This window comes from Silurus meridionalis, chromosome 4 (assembly GCF_014805685.1).
Source record: "Silurus meridionalis isolate SWU-2019-XX chromosome 4, ASM1480568v1, whole genome shotgun sequence".
In the NCBI taxonomy this organism is placed as follows: Eukaryota; Metazoa; Chordata; class Actinopteri; order Siluriformes; family Siluridae; genus Silurus; species Silurus meridionalis.
In genome coordinates, this window is record NC_060887.1 from 13,907,963 (window position 1) to 13,929,158 (window position 21,196).

At 40.4% G+C, this 21,196-nt stretch overlaps 2 protein-coding genes across 3 annotated transcripts in view; one reads left to right on the top strand and one right to left on the bottom strand.

Moving 5' to 3' along the window:
* Positions 1-15,886, top strand: part of spidr (scaffold protein involved in DNA repair) — a 36,212-nt gene extending 20,326 nt beyond the window's left edge. For both annotated transcript variants that reach the window (XM_046847776.1, XM_046847777.1), the window contains exons 9-20: positions 2,665-2,863; positions 4,632-4,849; positions 9,577-9,735; positions 11,358-11,445; positions 11,819-11,941; positions 12,044-12,103; positions 13,110-13,311; positions 13,484-13,624; positions 14,563-14,656; positions 14,766-14,877; positions 15,119-15,169; positions 15,672-15,886. In XM_046847776.1, coding sequence (XP_046703732.1) covers positions 2,665-2,863; positions 4,632-4,849; positions 9,577-9,735; positions 11,358-11,445; positions 11,819-11,941; positions 12,044-12,103; positions 13,110-13,311; positions 13,484-13,624; positions 14,563-14,656; positions 14,766-14,877; positions 15,119-15,169; positions 15,672-15,785 — 1,561 coding nt within the window. In that variant the 3' untranslated portion in view covers positions 15,786-15,886. The remainder of the gene's footprint in view (positions 1-2,664; positions 2,864-4,631; positions 4,850-9,576; positions 9,736-11,357; positions 11,446-11,818; positions 11,942-12,043; positions 12,104-13,109; positions 13,312-13,483; positions 13,625-14,562; positions 14,657-14,765; positions 14,878-15,118; positions 15,170-15,671) is intronic.
* Positions 15,887-16,055: 169 nt separating this feature from the next.
* Positions 16,056-17,586, bottom strand: cebpd (CCAAT enhancer binding protein delta). The gene has a single exon (XM_046847778.1). It carries the CDS (start codon positions 17,565-17,567, stop codon positions 16,599-16,601), a length of 969 nt encoding a protein of 322 aa, XP_046703734.1. The 5' UTR covers positions 17,568-17,586; the 3' UTR covers positions 16,056-16,598.
* Positions 17,587-21,196: the final 3,610 nt, after the last annotated feature.

Sequence of the window (21,196 nt, forward strand, 5' to 3'; positions counted from 1 at the left end):
CACTTTCTCTAAATTCACAAACACACAATTCAACTCCTTCTGACCTTCTCTATACTTCTCCATCAACATTCTCAAAGAAAATAATGCATCTGTGGTGCTCTTCCTTGACATAAAACCATACCATTGCTCACAGATGTTCACCTCTTCTCTCAGCCAGGCTTCCACTACTATTTCCCATAACTTCATGGTGTGACTAATCAACATTATTTCCCTGTAGTTACTGCAGGTCTGCACATCTCCCTTATTCTTAAAGATCAGCACCAGCAAACTCCTTCTCCATTCCTCAGGCATACTCTCACCATACCATATGCTTTCGCCACATCCCTCTTTACCTGCTGCCGCATCTCCTTGTACTTCTGTCTACTTTTCTCATCACTCTGTCGATCCCAAATTTGTTTCACCAACCTCTTTCTCCTTATGATTTCCTGCACTGCCTAATTCCACCACCATGTCTCTTTGTCTTCCTTTCTATTTCCAGATGTCACACCTTCTCCTTTTTCTGCTGTCTCCGTAGAAATCTTCCTCCTTGACTTTCTCCTCCTTCGGCCAACAGTAGCCCAATTTCCACCGGTACCCTGTTGGCTTACAGTACTTGTGACGGTCATTGGTAACTCGGGCCTCAACCGATCTTGTACGAAATTCTGATTCGTGATCTGCATATTTGATTTGGCACATGTTTTAGGCTGGATGGCCTACACAACGTCCTCCTATTTATCCTGTGCTTGGGAACGACACTAAGAGTGCACCTAATGGCTAGGTTTTTTATTATAGCAGTTATTTGTACAAATTGTTTTGAGAATGCACTTACTGGTTTGCAAATATTAAGATTCGAGAAATGCTTCAAAGCAACTAAGAGACTGTAAGAGAAACACTTGAAACAGGAAGTATTTCAGTTACAATGTGATTAGCCACAGTGACACTGCATTAACTCTAGTTTCTTTTTCTTTTTTTTTAATACCTCTGGCAGTGTTGTGTATGTTTTCAAGTTTAATAATAGTTCAAAAAAATGTGCTCAAAGTGCGAGGTAGACTCTAATCAAACTTGCAGTCTGCCAGTTACTATGTTTTTGAGGGAACTCAGATTGTAACTATTTTCTGCACATAAAAAAGATTGCATCAACTGAAAGCCTGTACTGATCCATTTTGGTTTGGCTATGTGTACCGTTACACTCCTAATATATATTATTTTAGTTATCGAGTAATCGGTTAAGAAGTACTTTTTTTTACATTATTTTTTATTAAACTGCAATAATAAATATACAAGAGAAAATAAGATGTTTTCTAAAAAGGAAACAAATTACTTGGTAAAATTTTAAGAGACCCATTTTATTGCTGAAATTGCATACAAGAATATCTGTGAAAACTAAACCCATATAGTGCATTTAATTGCCATATTAAATCAACGTGCAAATACAAATATATAAATAAAAAATAAAAAAATATATATATATCAAAATAAATCAGAGTACTTAAAATAAATAAATAAAAATACACTGTACTGTGTTTTCTATATGTTTTAGTTTGAATTGATCCCAAACTTTCTGTCGTTTTTTTTGGCATGAATCATATAGAACCCCGTTTCCGCCACATCTAAATGTTTATTTATTTTTAACAATTCTGACTCTTTTTCTCGCAAACATCCAACATTTCCGGTGCGTCTACCGGTAACCATATTGTCGGGGATGAAGTTTGAAGCTGTTGGTGTACGAACGAGGCTCTTCTGCTTTAAGTGTTTTGTTTCGTCTCCTCCAGAGCTGATTGTTAGACAGAGTTCTCTCCAGAGATCAGATGCTTAGTTTGATACCATGTGATCCTAATGATTGTAGCACATTTCATTTTCAGTGTGTAAAGCTTTCTGGCACTACAGAGGGGGTGACGCTACCATATTGACAAGAAAAGGAAAGTCAGAATTGCAAGGAAAAAAGTCTAAATCTGGCAAACTTTTTTTTGAATGTGGCGGAAACTGGCTTACGTATGAACCGCTTCTCCATTTTTTTTTTCATTCTGCAGCGTCTTCTGTGTTTATGTGTCCAGAGCGCTCCAGGGTTTAGCGGGTGGTGCGTCAGTAATAATTGTCCACGATGATGCACTTTGCTTCATGTGGACTAAACAAATTAATAATAAACAATGAAAATAATTTCCCCTTAAACAATTTTTTTGTATTCGGACTACTCGAGGAATCGTTTCAGCCCCCATATATACATCTATTTGTTATATTAATATATCTATTAATATATATTATATATACACACACAAACTAGAACCCTAGTTCTAAAATAAAAAAAAGAAGAGAAAAAGGAGATCATGATGACCATGACTTTCATCCTGATAATGTCCTTGTTCTTATTTAGACAATAAATAGCAAAAATGTGTTAGTGGATTAACTCTTAACTGATTCATTTCTGTAAGTCTCAGTGACTGAATAAAAGTATTTCATGCACATTTTCCTACATTTTACCTTTTTTTTGTACCTAGTACAGCTAGATTTTTATGCGTCCTGTGGTCTATCAAAGCCTAGATGCGTAAGATGGACAATTATAACTATATAGTTTGCCCCAAATACATTTTTTCACACAAAAGTTCACAAAAATGTTCTCAAACTTTAGTAATAGTGGTATATCTTACTGTTCCTGCTATTGGTTTTCTTACTTTTTTACTTCTACAGGCAAAGTCTGACTGTTGACGGTGAGAACTATCCCATCATTCTCAACACACATTTCAGCCAGAAAGTGGTGGGGGACGAAAAGCAGGACAACAGTGTGAAGCTTCTGTGCCTCAAGGAGAAGGCCAAACCATATCCTTTAACCAGGTGCCTATGGAAAAGTGAAGAGAATTCTACTCAGGCATCCGCCTCTAATAAACAGGTGCGCTATTTGTCTTTTTGTAGCTATGTGAATATATCTAACAGGCGTGTCCTCTCACGTTTGTTAAAAGTTCATTGCTGCCTCTATTGAATTCATAATGAGATTTATTTTGAATCTGGATTTGGAAGGCAAGGATTTAGCCCTTTAAGATGATTTAATACTAAGGTAAAAAGCTACACCATAATACCTCCTTGTCCGAGTCCCTTATCTTGCTGCTATTTTCTTTTTTTTTCTCCTCTGGTAATGAGTGCACATTATTCAATCACAAATCCACATGGTACTGTTTGGTTGTAGGTATGCAGATATACCTCTGGTAGGCATCTGAGTGCCCCACTTCATCTTAAGGGGCAGATTCTAGACTGCACCCCGCCACCAGACAACATTTTTAAAGGCTCAGGGTTGGTAATAGTATTGCAGCCAAAATATTTCAAATTGAAATATCAAATTTATATCAGATTTGTGTTTACTGAAGACAATCACCAAAACGTTTTTGGGACTCTTGTTGATCAGACTTCAACCAAGTTCTTGTTCTGTTGCTTGTTCCTTCTTGCTTAAAAGAAAAAAAAAAAAAAAGGTGGGTCCCACAGTTGAAAACATGGAAATATATTAAACCGATTTATTGTTCCAACTTGACATGGCTCGATTCTAGATAGGTCTCAAACAACATTTATTTATTTATTTATCTATTTATCTATTTATCTATTTATTTTTGTTCTACAGGTTACATGTGTAGTTCAAGCAATTCAATCACACAACTGGTTCACATTGATGGGTCTGCACTTTCGTTCCAAAAATCCTGCTCTTTGGGATTCCTTAGCACCGCTGGTATCATGGTGTATGCAAGCAGCGCTACCTCAACTGGACCATGAGGATATTAGCATAAAAGAAAAGCAGGCCTTGCACAGTGCATCCTCCCTCCTAAAGAAAAATTGGTGTATAGTGAAATCAAGGAGAAGTTTTCCCAAAGCCTGACACTATTTATTGCCATGACTCTAGACTCACTGAACCTCTCCATTTTATCAGTGAATAAAAGACTTAATTCTGCTTGCCAGTCAGTTGCAGCCAGGCTGCCATGTGTGGTTTTGACATCTGCTGTACTTTAGGACTGATGGTAGCAGCTTCAGACTTGTAGGGACTATGGATTTATCAGAAGAAGGATATCGGCTTGTAGCTGGACATCAAATCGCACATGTGGAAACCTCAGTGAAAGTAGTCTGAGCATAGTCTAGTCATAGCGTAGTCCTACTGGAGATGCAGAACATTTCGAACAAAAGGTAGCCTGTTTTAAAAGTTGTGCCCCTGAGAGAAATATTCACTATAGATATAGTTCCTTACAGCCTCTGAGTAACTTTGCACTTTTAGACAAGCTTTCAATACCAGACCCATCTAGTGAGTGACAGTTCTATGGGCAGGAATGCCTTGTTGACAAGAGAGATCAAAAGAAGAATAGCTAGAAAAGCATCTCAGAATGCACAGCACACCAACCCTTAAAGCATTTGGCCTACAAAAGCCCATAATAACCATAGTCAACATAGGCTCATAACGAGATCAAATGGCAATGAGGCTGCATGACGGTGGTATTAATTGCATAATAAGTTTCTGCATGACTTTGTTGGACCCTCCAAGCATTTATTCCCTAAGTGTTGTCCAAGGATTATAGAACCTTTTTTGGATTCATACTTAATCCTTGATTAGCAGCTCAGCGATGAACTCAACGAATTCCAATAAATCTTACATGACCCTTTTACTGTTTTTAATGTTTGTACAGTATACACAGACCCATGGGGATGCAGGAAGTGCGTTTGAGTCTCTGATGGAGGCTTTGGAGGCTTGTGGGACATCAGCGACTGTATGTGGGCCTGTGGAAGTGGTGGTCCAGAGGATCTATTTCTACTCTGTCACACAGATGCTACACACAAGCTTACCCAGACATCCGACTCTTAGCAAATGCCGCTCTGGAAGAGCGCAGCAGCAACACGTTGGCAGGTATGGTACTTTTTAAGTCACTGCAATAAAACATGTAAAGAAAAAAATTGTGACTGAACCCTCCATATCTAGAACACTTCTCGGCTTACTTTTAGGTAACGATATATACAGGAGTAAATATTGTTCTGTCCATGTAAATAGTTTTAAAAAAAATAATAATAATCTGATATTGTAACATTAATATACTGTGAAATCACTTTGGTTTACTTTTTTTTTTAATTGTTTCTTTTGATGGCTCCCAACTGGAGACACTTTTTAGTCATTTGAACTACATGAGCTAATATTCTGAAGATTTCCAACGATGCATCCACCATTTTGTCACTGCAGGAAGTGTTTAAAAAGATGGTGTGGATTTAAACACCGGTGGAGTGGAAGCGTATTGGAATACTAAAATGTGCTTTATTGAAACTTTTGTCTTTTTTTTACAGAATGGCATAGAACAATATTGTCGTAGCGTAAGATGCACTATCGCCAGAGGACTGTTCTTTTGGAAGTGCAAAAGCACTTTCCTCATGAAACACACCCAATATTTGATGAGTGTGTTGGGTGTATCCTTTATCAGATATCCTTGGAGAATTGGAAAAAATAAAATCTTGACTGCTTAGGGTTATTTGTTTTATACAGTGCTCTATGTCATGTTCTTGGCTTTAGTATTTGATTGTCTCTCATAATTTCTTGTTGACCAAATACTTACCAAAAGCAGTGATTCAGTAAAACTAGGATCTAGTTGGCCGTTTTTCCAGAGAAAAACAGCAGGTTGTATACAAGGGCTGGTCCGGTTCTAAAAATAGTGCTTTAGGAGGATTATTACTTAGCTGTAAAATGCTTGTGATTGTAATTGAGAGGTCACTAATTTCCTGGCAGAACCGCCTGTAGGGAGACTGTTGTGTAATCACCATACAGCCGTTATTTGCGGTGAGCTTGATTTAAAAATAGTAACAACACGAGAAAAAAAAGCGCAAAAATATCATTAGGATATTTTGTTCAAAATAAATAGCTGTATTTGTTGCACGATAAACCGTTGCAACCGATAAATGATATTCATTAAATGGATTTCGTATTTTTCCAAGCGCTACAAGCATATCTGGACTGCAGACCGAGGTTTGTGGATCCTTCATATTCAAACCCTAACGGTGTATAGTTATGATATTGCAGCGGTGAATGCAGTATGCTGTTTTGGTGATTCACAGGTAATTACTCAGCCTGTGGTGGTGCCAAGGCTCCAGGCGTTTTCAGATGATCTTACAAATGCTTAGGTTGCAAATAGTTTAAAAATAGGTGGCAAATATAAATCATTATGCATCAAAGAAGGTAAAGTGTACAGCGATTACTTTTTTACCTTTAACTTTATATCCGAGAATTATATCATCAACCTTGGGATTGCGAACCAATAGAAAACAGATCGTTGGATTCCTCTGCCAATAAAAAATGGAGAAGCAGCTGTTGCTGATTCGTGCAACTTCACGTTCAAATTGGACGAGTTTCGACTCACGATAATGCCAAAAGAGCAAAAATTGACTGTGTTTGCCGGATGGGACACTTTTTTTTTCTACTCCATCATTAAGAGAGACACAAGCCAGTGGTGGGTGCCTATGAGATCATGTATTTGGAAGAAAACAAATAGCACTTTCCTCTGAGTGGGTTACTCTGCCTTTTAGCACAAAATGAGCAGCAGCTTGAAAATATGTCTCAGAAGAAGCACATATTAGCATTTAACCCTCTTTAAGTCAAGTCGAGAGGCTTTTACTGTAATTTCTACTATACACAGTGGTCCACAGCACACAGTAAAAACGAGACAACGTTCCTCCAAAACCCTGGTGCTACACTACACAACAAAGAGCTACATAAAGTGCCATCGAGTGCCATACAGACAGACAACACAAGACAGTGTAGGACAGATACACATAACACAGGTTAGCGCCGACCAGTAAACCTACTGTATACTCTGAATATACAGTACTGTGCAATTAGTATATGTAAACAAACACAATGCAGTGCAAAAACAGCAGTGGCAGCAGTCGAGAGGTGCAAAAACAAAACAGCATATAAATGGTGTAATATGGTTAAGTATAAATAATAATAAAGAAATGGTGGTGGAATGGATTGAGATGAGTAATGAGTGTGTGTTGAGTTCAGGTTGTACAGTTCAATGACACACATTTGGGTAAATGTGTGTGTGAGTCTTAGTTTAATTTTTTAGCTGGATGGGGGACGGGAACTGGCAGGTGGCCAGTTACTGATCAATAAATACAGATCAGCAATTACCTATTAATAAATAACGTCATGTGATGCTGGACTTCGGCCTCAATTTTTTTTTTTCTTGTTCTCCACGTATCTGAAATAAAAAAAAAAAATGTCCATCGAGATTTGCTTACTGTAAGATTCTTTTTTTTTTTTTTGTCTGCCAACTAGCAATGGGGTCAAAGTTTGAGAGAAACAGTCCAGTTGACCTGCTGAGCAACAGCAGTGGGTCGAGATTGTTGACCGAACAGGCTGGGATGCACGTGCGGATGTGATGGAAAAAAGCACATGGCTAGACAAACCAAATGCAGAAAGAAAGAACCCTAGAAAGAGTAACAGTTGGAGCGAGTCATTTGACTGCCTCCAGTAACTCAATCCTGGTCAGATGCTCTAGCAGGTTGTAAACACATAACTTTGGTGCACATCACATCGTGTTTTGTGTACATCTCATGATAGAACACCATATGGAACAGCGAGCGAGCCCGGACATGACCTCTCGATGGTAGTGATGATAATGTTTATATTTAAGTAGGAACGAGCACACAGATAAACAAGCTCATCGGCTGAGACATACCCTGGCTCCAGATTGGGCAGCCTGGCACACGTCAGAACTGGATTTCTGCTCTTTTGTCACTTCCTTTTTGTTTATTCCATGTAAAAAAAAAAAGTAAAACCCCTCCCACGTTTGGACTGCACAAATTAGTGTTTGTTATCGAGTGAAACGATCATCTGGATAGTATAGCAGGTCACCAGCGTTCCAAGTTTCGGTTGCATTCTGGAAATTTCCAACCGTTTCAGTTAACTGTTTTTAACTTTCTTGTGCTGTCTGGCGGTATCTTCATCAACATACACACTCTAAACACAAAGGAAGACTCCTTCGAGATGTTTGGTAACATAGATTTAGGGTCTAATAAGTTTAGCATATTTTTCGTAGAAGCAGCACTTCCAATGCTTCAAGCTTTAGGAAGCCCACCTTGATTTTAGTGAGTTTTCACGCGCTCACTTTTTTTTTTTTATGCTTCACTGAATCCCACTTCCTGGGAATAATCAGGATTTGTTTTCACTCCAAGACAATATTTAGTTCCAGTAAAAGGTCTGTGGAGCATAAACAAGCAGAAGACGCTCTCGGTTCGAATAGAGGAGAGGAGTGGAGAGGAGGGGATGTTTTCAAAAAAGAAGTTAGAACAAAATGTGCTTGAGGTGTCTGATTACAAACCTGTTTATCACAAACCACGTCCTCATTGGTAAAATCTGTGGCGGAAGGAATCCCGCCTACTTTGTTCCAGCCAATCTGTGTGCTTTGGAGCATTCTTATGGGGAGGGCTAGTCTCGGTGGGGTTGTGTGTGTGCACGCGTGTGTGTGTGTATGTGTCGAACAAGCTCAATGGTGTGCAGTTCCAGTAAGTGCCCCCACATTGCTGTGAATTCTTGTGATTACTCACAATAGCAAATTCCTGAAGGTGGCCAATGGCAGCATTCACATTGAATGGCACAGTCGTTGACCGCTTTATCCACCAGAGTAGGTAGTAGATGTTTGTCAACCTGGTCTGAGCATGTGGTTTTGCTCCGTCACCTTCTAAGTTCTCGAGTTACACACGCACAAGCCCAAACAAGTCTCACAACACTCGAACCATTTAACTCCATCGCTCACTTCAGCTACGATCAGTTACTCAGATTCTCTGTCCCATTCACTTCCCTGGATCGCAGAACTCTTACATTGTTACATCTCTGTTATAAACGTTACAGCAGAGCTCGTTTCCAGTCTGGTCACAGCATGCCATGATTGTGTTTGTGATCCAGAAATGAAACCTATATAAACATGTATCAAATGTCATAATCAGGCCTCTTTCATACTCCCACACAGTTTCCCCTCCTTAACACAATGTTTTTATGAACTCGTTCGAATCTCAGTTTTACCATCCAGAACAGCGTCCTAAGGTGAAGCAGCTCTTTTTTTTTCTGTTTATAGAACACGTCACTCGTTCGCTCTACTTCTGCACGTATGCTTTCGCCAGCGTAAACACTTTAATATTAACCAGCGTGAAAAGGATGATGTTTGCTCAGGAGTCATGTACGTATTTTTTTTTTTTTCAACGAAATGATTTCAGTTCATTGCATAAGTATGAACTTTTTTTTGTTTATTTTGGTGGATCTGGATTCAATTAGGATGCTGTGAGGCGACTTAAAATTGCTTGTATGTTCAGCTTTAGCACAAAATACTCTGTTCTGGCACCTAAGAACATATTATTCTGACACTGAAGTATGGTGCTGTTCACATTATATTGTGATTTTTATCAGCAGGGACTGGAAAACTGGTCAAGGTTGAGGGCAAAATGGATGAAGCCCCATTCAGGGCAACACTGAAGGGAATTCTGTTTGTGTCTGCAAGGAAACTTAGAGGAGATTCATCTCCCAACAGGACAGCAAACCCGAACATACACGTTCTGATCGGGCACTCTCTTACTTTCTGCCTTTTCTCTTCTCAGGTGTTGTTTGCTGGTGCAGGATGTGTACGGTATGTTCAGTGAAGTGGAGATGCAGTGCGCGTCTTCAGAAGAGGAGCAAAACGACTTCACGAAGCAGATGCTGGGAAAAACGTGTCTGCTGCAGGGTCTGAAGGTGATCCGGCGCCTCACTCGTGAGAGGTGACCACCACAATGCCATACAGGATTATTTTTTATAGAAAAAAATGTTGTTTGAGGAAAAAAAAAATACTGCTTAAAGGTAGCAAATCAGCTTACACTATACAGCTATAAGTATGTGGACACCTGTGCGTTCCACTTGTGTGCTTCTTTCTCAAGCCGTTGCCACAAATTTGGAAATGCAGACGTGTCCTGAATGTCGTTGTACACTGTAGAATTGCAATTTTCCCTTCACTGGAATTGAGAGACCCAAACCTGTTCCAGCATGACAGTGCCCCGCTGCACAAAGTGAGCCCCCTGAAGATATGCGTTAAGTTTGGCGTAGAAGAACTTCAGCGTCCTGAGCAGAAACCCTCTAAACATCGTTGGGGATTAAATGTAATAGTGACAGCACTCCAGCACCTTCTCACCCATTACTAGTGCCTGATCTCACCAATGCCTTAAAATCTACTCCAGCTTTCTATAATATAGAATCCATAAATCCAACTTTCTATAATATAGGACACTTTTTAACTGCACTTTGTCACTTTGTCACATCACCTTGTCATATATTTTCTTTGAGCAGCTTACTGCAAAGTTTGTTTATTTCTCACAAAGCCCAAATCCAAAATATCACCATGCCTCCCAGATTATTACTAAAAAAACATTTAAAACCCCTTTTAGGTAAATTGGTTAGCCCCCTTTAAAGAGGTCTCCTTTGTCCTTATCCTCATCTCAGCACTTCAAGTGCTGCATCAGGCTGGACTGGAAGAAGCAGTCGAGCAGGTCAAGTACGAGCTAGCTTTGGCTGTGGAACTGGTTCTGAACAATACGTCCATGCTGGAACAGACACACACACACACACACACACACACACACACACACACACACACACACACACAGTCTTAGGGACTCCAAGTCCCACAGCTGCACACGGTAAACTGTTGTCATGTATCAGAGCAACTCAGGCTCTGCGTTTCTACCGAACACTGCCTCATAATTCGTGTTTTATTAGAGTTGTCGTGTTAGCCCCTGTACTTTTTATCTCACAAGTAATCTAAGACCCCTACTTGTGTTTTGCCTTTATTAGTTACACATGTTTGCATTTTTTCCCCACTTTCCATTTGTCTTAGAATATGAAAGCAAGCTTAAATCAAAAGGACAACGAGGTAAAAGAGAACAATCTTTAAAAAATGTATTGTAATAAGTCGAACGAGAAGAAAGTCTAGGGTTTGGGTTTGTTTCAGGAAGCGAAATAGTAAGGACGCGGGCCTCTTCTTGCAGGTTTAACGGATCCCACACTTGCCTCTTGTTTTCACCAGTGCGCGTTGGCTGGGTTTCAAACTAAATGAGGCTAAGAAAAAAACAACACGCTAACACGTTCACACCTCTGATTTGTCTCGACTGCCTTTTTAAGGCGCACTCGTTTCAGATTTGTTTATTGTTCGGCAGCTTGGAGGGGTTTACAAAGACTTCAGAAAATTCAGTTTCAGAATCAAACACAATTTTATGAAGTTGCCATGCTGCTTTTCATTTGTTAATTATTTGCATGAATCTTCTCTAAAGGGTGATCTCCTCTCTCTCTCTCTCTCTCTCTCTCTCTCTCTCTCTCTCTCTCTCTCTCGCTTTTTAACCTCTCTCTTCAGATGTTCTCAGCTCTTCAGTTTGATTGACAGTTTATGGCCTCCTGCGGTTCCTCTGCAGGTTCCTGGAGAAGGTTCATGCTGTCAGACTGTAGGTGTAGTGTCATACCATTATCTTACATTGTACAAATGTCTTGAACAATTATACCTCAGACTTCTCAATTCTGATTGGTCAGAAAGTATAGTAGTGTGTATGCTACATTTGCTTAACCGTTATGGAAGGAGTCTCCAGTGTCAGAGGTTAAACTTGGGTATGATTTGTTTTAGCGTTGCAGTGCCTCATAAACTTCGTCGTGTGATGTAGCCTGGCGCGAAACAGCCAGAAATTTCTGACCAATCAGAATCGAGAATTTATTAGACACCTTGATGCTGTCTTTCTGCATAAATACAAAATGTGAATTTTTTAAATTTTTTTATAACTTCATGCAAGATGATTAATCTCATAAATTGTGACGTTCATGTAGGTTAAAGTCGCAGCACCGAGATTCTGTTACAGACTTGCGGGACAGCGAGACTCCGTGTCCCCTAAATGTAGCTCGCCGTTGTATCGCCCTCCTTTAATACAGACCCTCAGAGAGATCTTGCAGGTTTCTTATATATCACTTTAAATTCACTTTGTACGCATTTGTTTATTAGTTCAGACATATAGATTTATTCATATGTATTTAATCCTTTTTTTCATCTTTCAGGATGAGCATGTGAATCAGCGGTGCAGCTTCAAGTGTACTTTGATTTATACGAGAAAACAGGTCAATTCCTGCTATCCTTACTTTATTTTGTGTTTTATTTTATTTATATATTTTGACCATGTGTCCTAGGTTGCCTGAACAGAGGAATGTGTGCTTAAATAAAAAAAAATTAATAAAAAGAGAAAGTCAGCATATTTCTCTTCTCAATTACTTGAGGTAAAACTGACAAGTGCTTAGTGTTTCATCGGTCAGTTTGTAATGCCTGTGTAATCTCTAAAGATCTATTGGAGCGTTGTACCTTTCCAAGATGCATTTGTGTGTAACAAGCAAGTACTGTGGAGTTGTTTTTAAAAAAAAAGAGAGAGATATATTATTTAGCTATTTGCGGCGGAGTAGACCAAACAAATGAACGTTGCCATGTAACAGTCATTATTATTATTAGGGGGCCAAGCACCAGTTGTTCAAGTTAATAAAAACAAATGAAATGATGTAATAAATATGTAAAATGTAATGAACATGATTTGATGAATACCACTACACTGTTTTACTTTTCAAAATCAGGTTTCGAAGGAAAAAAAAAATTATCTTTGGTTTGTTTTTCTGTCTTCTCCCTACTTTTACTGTTTCCTGTCAAGCCATTTTTCATTTGAGATAACAAAATTGCAGGGCACTGAAAGATATAAGCTTTTTTTTTTTTTTTTTGAAAGATAAGGTGTTTTTTTTGCTCTCTGCTCACTATAAGGTTGTTGTAGTGTTATATCAGCAAGACACACAGACTGTATACTGGCACAGCTGTTGTTAAATATCTGCTAACCACGCCTATTATAACAGTATAGAAACACGAGACGATTACCTGGAGAACAATATCTTAAACTGTCTCTGCTACCCAGTGCTGAGTGTTGTTCAAGTGTTCATTTGAACTACAGTGTGTCATGGATTATCGTCCTGTCAGTGGTGTGTTATATAACTGTGTGTACCTGTTTTGTGTTAATGCTTTGATTTGATATTTTCCGAGTATCTTCCAATTCCGTTTTTCTTTCGGTTCTAACCTTTGCACCTTCTGCAGGGTAAAGAAGAGAAGGACCTCTTGCTGTTTGTGACGGACGCCAGCCTGCAGGATGAGCAGAGGTCAGAAGGCGTTAGACGGACTCTACCCGTATATGTGAACTCCACGTCCCTACTCCAGCCATCAGTCCTTCAAGCCATCGCCGCACCGTCACCCCAGTTCAGGCCGAGATTCATTTTTACAGACGCTGTAATAGAGCAGGGTGAGCCGTGTATTAATACTGGAACATAAATAACAAACAGGGTGATGTGATGAAGCGGAGTTCGATTAGTTCTCGATAACTTTTGTCTTTTGTCGCTACAGCATTTTTTTATTTATTTGTAATGAATCAGCAGTCGATGACAAAACCGTTAATAATGTGATCTGTTTTTAAGGTAAGATAATCATCACAGGGGAGTCTGTGGTTCAACTAGACTTGGACCCATTACAACATCAGGATATACCTTCACCCCAGTCTGTTGTTCTGGATCAGCTGAGCGCCGAGAGCCCGTCCTGCTCACTTTGCACTGTTACAGGTTGGTACATTCTCACAATCTCATATACTCTCATATACAGGTTTCTTTATTGGTATCAGTTCCTGCACATTGACTACTATAGAAATGAAACTTGGATATATTTTAGAGTAATGTAAAAAGAAAAAAAAGACGTAAGCGATCTTCTAAAAAGGCTCAATTCTGGTCGATCTTTGGTTTACTCATGTGTGATGTTTTCCATTTTGCACCGCAGCCTTTTGGTTTTTTAGATCATGCACAGATGCGCTGACCTTCCGTCGAGTATTTTCCAGGGAAACCTTTTATTTTTAATTCATTGGTCTTTAAGTGGTTGCAGCTTGTGCAGGTGCTGAGACCGACCTGTACAGTTCTTCAAACTACGGCAGCAAAAAAAATAGTCCTTTGGATCACGGTGTGGTCACTTACAGTGGACCCCTGAACTCACAGGGGTTACGTTCTTAAACCACCCGCAGCCGCTATGGTACCCCGGTGAATAATAATAATAATAATTTTTTTTTTTTTAAATGATGAAATTTTTTAGATGATCTGCGACTTGCTGTTCGTTAGACTCCTAATGAGAACCCTCAAATTATCTGGATTGACTGTATAATAAATATCATCCATATCATTTGTTGCTGTGGTTTGGGATTATTCCAATGGTTCAAACGGTTTATCTGTTATGGAGGATTGAAAGGGTTGTTTTTCATGGATGAGAAGTAACACCTTGATGACGAGGGGGAAGACCAGACTGATCTGAGCTAAGAGGAAGCCTACAGTATCTCATATAACCACTTAATATAACTATGTTGAGCAGAAAAGCATCTCAGAATGGACATTGTGTCTGGGCTACAACTGCAAAAGTCCAATCACCACCCCTGAACCTACAATCACTCAAATCGCACTTTTGGTTTATTCGTACTTGTTTGCATTTTGCGTGTTAAATGTCTGACATGTATTGACAGGAGTGGTGATGGACATCGATGAGAATTCTGCCTACTCGTGGCCAACCTGCAGTCAGTGTGGAGGCGACTGCTTGGAGGCATCAGAAGATAATCCGTAAGTTACTTTATATTGTACACTGTACATATCGCATTAAAGCATGGATATACCACATACTGTTTTTTTTTTTTTTTGAAAGTGTAATTATTGCCTTTTTTTTTTGCAGGGACGTCTATTCCTGTGTAGCTTGTGGACTCGTGGACAAGCCATGCAAAAAGATGCAGCTGGAAGTGTTTCTCAGCTGTCCTCCTTCCAGTCACTGGACTGTCAAAATTAAGGTAAGATGTAAATGTGAAAGATTTAGTGTGAAAACATGCGTTCAGGTTTTTTATTAGACCCTCTATCTCTGTTTAAAGGAGGAAGGAAATCTCATCTGCCTTTGCAGTGTGTGTTTTTCAGCACCTGATTACTATCGCACATTTTTAGTTGCTTGATGTTTGAGATTGTGCTAAACTGTCTTGTAAAAGTGACATGAAAGTTTTGTGTGTGTGTGTGTGTGTGTGTGTGTGTGTTTACCAGCTACAGCAGAAATCCATCATGTCCCTCCTAAACTCGACAGGACATGCAGAGGTGAGATTCCTGTCAAACGAGTGCCTGTTCTGCTGATAAGTTACACTCAGGGGCCACTTTAATAGGAACACCTGAACATTTCAATTATACACTTTTACACAATAGCAGCCACATGCCAATGGAAATCATGCGGATGAAGTTCAAGACTTTTTTGTTTGTTTGTTTTGTTTTCGTTCATTTATTCTCAAGATTCTGGTGTTGAGTTGCCTTTCTGCTTATCACTTTTGCAACAAAAAAAAAGTGTTTACGAGAACTTCGAATGATTGCATGGACCAGGTTTATAGATGTTCCTAATAAAGTAACTACTGCCTTTGCTACCATGCTCAAGCACCTGTGTGCGATGTTACTATAGAAACGCATCAGACCAAGTGAGTTAAGGTGAATCAATGTGATTTATAATCTGTCAGAGTCATGAACTCAGCCGCACTGTGGTGTAAATAATACTAAGCAACGCAGTGAAGATACACCTAGCATTTACTCTCTTGTCGCGTTTGATTGACAGGGTTACGAGGCGGAGGCAGTGCTTGGCAAGAGCGTCGGCCCTCTGAACGCGTTCATCCATGTGGTCGCCCGCTCTTCAGCACTCTGGATGGCTTTGGAGGAGATCATTCTGTGACCTGGGATCACTAACACATCTGTGTGTCTCAACTCTCACCAGTCTGGTATACCAAAGCGAATATAAAATTTAACAGCCTAATAAATCTGGGTACAAACCGAGCCGAGTGGTTTAATGACCCATGCCATCATATGATGTGATGAGATATAAGATCAGATTAGTCTAAAGGTAAAATGGTTTGTTCTCAGTTTAGCCATGGAAGCCACAGGTTGGGGGACCAGTTGGTCATGATTGCTGCCAAAAGTAAAAGAAGAAACAAGTAGACTGCTGTATGAAAGTAAAAAAAATAGACTGTTGTATTTATGGATTTACATATTTAAATGATATGACTGTCAAATTGGACACGCCCTCCATCCATCCCTCCCTCCCTCCATCAATCCCTCCCTCCCATCCATCCATCCATTCACACTGACCATCTCTGATTTTGATATTAATCTTATTTCATTTTTATTTCTATCAATATTCCAGTTGTCTTTTCTTTCTTTCTTTCGTTCTTTCTTTTTACAGACTTGATATAAAATGTTCAAACTTCAGAATACAAAGTTTGGAATTATAAAACATGTACCATAATATATGACTTTTTTCTGTAATAATTTAGAATACAAAAAGAAATATATATATAATATTCACAAAATATTCCCGAAAGTTTTCAGTTCTGATGATTTGGATGCACGTGTAGCTACAGTCAGAGTATTCGAGTCGTGCATTAATGTGAGGTATGTTTTTCGAAAAAAAAACAAAAAAACAATAATAATAACAATAATAGAAAAATAATATGCGCATGACGATGCTGCTGCTGGGTGGTAGTGGTGATCACCGGATGCCGGGGGTCTCGCGGTGTTTAAAGATGTGTCTGAGGCTCGTGAGCTCGCGCGTGAGCTGATCTATGGTCTTGTGCAGGCGCTCGTTCTCCGCGCTCAGTTCAAGCAGCTTCTGCTGCATCTCCATGTTGCGCCGCTTCGCCTTGTCCCTGCTCTTGCGCACGGCGATGTTATTCCGCTCGCGGCGCTGCCGGTACTCCGGACTGAACCTGTCCGTCGACTTCTTGCTCTTATCTTTGAGTGTCCTGCGCGGGGGGCTCGAGGGAGACAGCGAGGGCTCCGGCGTGCTCGGGGGCGTCGGCTGTCCCGTGTGGATGCTCACCGACGTCTGCGCGCACGCCTCGATCTGCGAGGGCAGAGATGACGGCGTGTCGCTGTCGCTCCAATCGGTCTCCTGCTTGATCGCGATGCTCGGGTCCTTGGAGGCGCTGAACGCGGAGAGCTGGTGGTAGAACTCTGGCTTCTCCTGCTTCACGGCGCTGTTGAAGAGGTCGGCGAACAGCTCGTCATTGCACAGCTCGAAGTTGGGCGCAGACGACATGGATTCGATGTACGCGCTGAAGTCGATCGCGCTCTCGTCGTCGTACATGGCTGTCGCGTTGCTCAGCTCCACCACGCTCGCGCTACTACTACTGCTGTTATTAGTAGTAGTAGATGTAGCAGTGTTACTCGTGGGGGTGATGATGCCGACGCTCTCCTCGGGACATTTTCCACCCCCTGTCAGCTTACTGTCGTAGAAGTTCGTAGGCTCCATCGCCCAGCTCATGTAGCATGGTGGAGACACGCACTCGGAGTCCAGGCTGCACGGCTCGCACATGAACGCAGCTCTGCTCTTCTTCTTCATGCAACGACTCAGAGACCTGCACTGCGACCTCCTGCTGGGGTCCAGAGACTCGTGCGATCCGCGGTGGATGGGCTGCTGGATGGCTGGGTGGGACACACGCGCCAAGGGGGTTCTCATGCGTTCTAAAAAGCAACCTGTGCATGGGCCAAAGTTTATACACACTCTCAGCTGACGTCAAGGCCTCACCACCCCCTTTGGGAAGCCAGTCGTTGCCGTTGTAAGTCACGTGGATCGATCTGGATTCCCATTCGCAGGCGAGTAGCACGCGCGCACGCCCACCACATTACTACGATTCAACTTCGACCAAGTTATTTGTTACTGTCAGGAAAAGACACACACACACACACACACACACACAGTGGTTATATTGTAATTTTCCATATCACAGTTGAGGTTTGTACCTTTGTTGTGTATGTCCTTTATTCACATAGCTTTAAACAGCCATTTATAAGCTTTAGAGCTTCACCACATACGTTTTCCCAACTGCTTCGGCCTCCTTTCCAGACCTCTAGTATGTCTCCTTTACTTCTTCACTTGTCAGTCAAGTATCTTTGTTTTAAGGTGCATTAATAGACCAGAGTGTGCAGTAAAGCTTCAGATGTACACTTTTTTATGCACCAATTTAGGCCAAAGACGCACACTACAGCTACCATTCCAGGACGCTCGGGATTAAGCTGTGCATGCTGAGGAATCGATTTGTAATGATAGTTTTTTGATGTAAATGTATCCAGGAAGGTGCATGTGGTATCATCAAGAAGACACAGTTTGTACCTTTACACTGCATGATTTACTGGTGTAACACAAACGTTTGACAACACTGTTTTTAATGGTTTTGTGACACATGCATGCGCCTCTTTTTCATATGCAACAAACTAGGTAAACAATTGAAAAAGAATTGGACAGTGGACAATGAATGGAAGTTTTGTGGGGATCAAGAAAAGAAAACTTAAGCAAGATAAAGGACAGGAGTGAAGATGTTAGCAGACTGTCTCACAGTCGAACATGGATGTTTTGGAGTTTAGAGCCTCGTTCCAGGTGAAAGGAATACTGGCTCAGCATGGCTACTATTATATTCTACAACTCCACGCAATTCTATCTGGACTTGGTTAATTGAAACCAACTTTCCCACACGAGAAGACAATGAGCCGAAGCGTATGTTTAAGCGCTGTAAGTGTTATTTAGAGAGCAAACAGTCGGCTGGAGTGTTCTCGATCACGGAATGGCCTCCTCAGTCACCACACCTAAATACGATCACAAACGCTCTGGGATGAACCGGATTGCAAAGCCGGAAAGAAATCTAGAAAACCGAAGAAGCACACCGGTGTCAATCTTTAGAAGAGGCATGGCAAAGTTTTCATTATACAAGAGGATTTTTCATTTAAAAAAAGTTTAAAATGTGTACTTTTTCACATTTAAGGTACAAAAGGTGCACTTCCGCAATCAGATATATTTAAGGTACCAAAGGTGATATAATCTGGGCTTGAAATTCAATGGAAGAAAACTAGTAAACTTAGTTACGTTTGTGAGTCATTTATTGTGTCCTCACGCCGGGAACAAGTGGATTCTGGATGTTCTATTCTCAACATTCTTTATTGCCTCGCCGTCACTAAGGACGCCCCCTGGTGGACATAGATAAACACACAGCCAACTGTTTAATTTTTTTTGAACGATTTGGAGATCGTGCAAATGTACGAATTGCTGTTTTGTATTCCAAAGCACAAGACCAAGCCCATTTCCATTCACCTGGACATAGTTTATTTTTTTATGGCTAATTCTCCTATTAATGTGGTATTTCAGTTTAGACCTATGCTGGGCCAGTGTGTCCACAAATGTAGACTTTTTGCATCGCTAATCATAAACATCATTAACGTTTATGTTTAGTTCTCAGCTTGCTTAGCTTAGGGTGAAAAAACCCTGAAAAAAGTCAAATTGGACCCTGTGCTCTGTCAACATTAAAAGACTTTTCGTTTGTACACAAACGAGTTATATACGAATTGTTCAATCTTCATCCACATACGTTTAATTCCGTTAAAAACATGTGGAGGTCATGCTGATGTGGGTGAATAATCAGTGACCTGGATCTTGATTATTTTCTGACGTTTTTTGTTCCTCAAAAGAAGTTTGAAAATCCTTCCATAATTGTTCAATAGAAGCTGTTATTATAGAAAACGCTAACAAAAGCAGGAACTATTAGAGACCCGATGATGAAACTGCATGAAACATCCAGTTAAATCCAGACACAATAAAAATATTTGTTTATTTATTTATTTATTTGCACCATGCAAAATGTAACAAACCAGTTTAAAAGTGGTAGACAGGCTAATATTACAAGTGTGTACAAGTGTCTAGAATACACACACACACACACACACACACACAGATGCATCTCAATAAATTAGAATATAATTTAAAAGTTTATTTTAGTAATTCAATACAAAAAGTGAAACTCGTATATTGTATAGATTCATCACACACAGGCTGATATACTTCACGTGTTTATTTCTTTTCATTTTGATGATTTTGGCTTACAGCTAACGAAAACCCAAAATTCAGTATCTCAGAAAATTAGAATATTGTCAAAAAGTTTAATATTGGAGACTCGTGGTGTCACACTCTAATCAGCTGATGAAATCCAAACACCTGCAAAAGTTTCCTGAGCCTTTAAATGGTGTCTCAGTCTGGTTCAGGCTCCACAATCATGGTGGAAGACTGCTGACTTGACAGTTGTCCAGAAGACGATGATTGACACCCTGCACATGGAGGGTAAGACACAAAAGGTCATCGCTAAAGAAGCTGCTGTTCACCGAGTGCTGTATCCAAGCACATTAATGGCAAGTTAAATGGAAGGAAAAAATGTTGCAGAAAAAGGTGGAATGAAGCCCATTCAGAATTTGGAGGAGATTCACAAAGAGTGGACTGCAGCTGGAGTCAGTGTTTCAAGAGCCACCACACACAGACGCATCCATGGGCTACAACTGATGCATTCTGTGTGTCAAGCCACTCCTCAACCAGAGACAACGTCAGGTGTCTTACTTGGACAAAGGACAAAAAGGACTGGACTGTTGCTCAGTGGGCCTTTTCAGATAAAAGGAAAGAAAATGTTGCATTGCATTTGGAAATCAAGGTCCCAGAGTCTGGAAGAAGAGAGAAAAGCCACAGAGTTGCTTCCACAAGTTGTTTGAGGTCCAGTGTAAAGTTTGCACAGTCACTGGTGGTTTGGTGAGTCGTGTCATCTGCTGGTGTTGGTCCACTGTGTTTTATCAAGTCCAAGGTCAGCACAGCCGTCTACCAGGACGTTTTGGAGCGCTTCATGCTTCCCTCTGCTGACCAGCTTTATGGAGATGCTGATTTCATTTTCCAGCAGGATTTGGTACCTGCCCACACTGCCAAAGTACTAACACCTGGTTTAAGGACCATGGTATTCATGTGCTTTATTGACCAGCAAACTCACCAGACCTAAACACTATGGAGAATCTCATAGGGTATTGTAAAGAGGAAGATATGAGACACCAGACCCATCAATCAGAGCAACCTGGCCTTCCATAACACGTCAGCAGCGTCACAGACCGACCGATTCATGCAAAGAGTGCCGCGACCGAGTATTGAGTTCTGTACATGTTCATACTTTTCAGTAGTCCAATATTTCTGTGTTAAAAATCTTTCTATATAGTTTTTATTTTTATTGGTCTTGGGTGTAATATTCAAATTTTCTGAGATACTGAGTTTTGGGTTTTCATTAGCTGTAA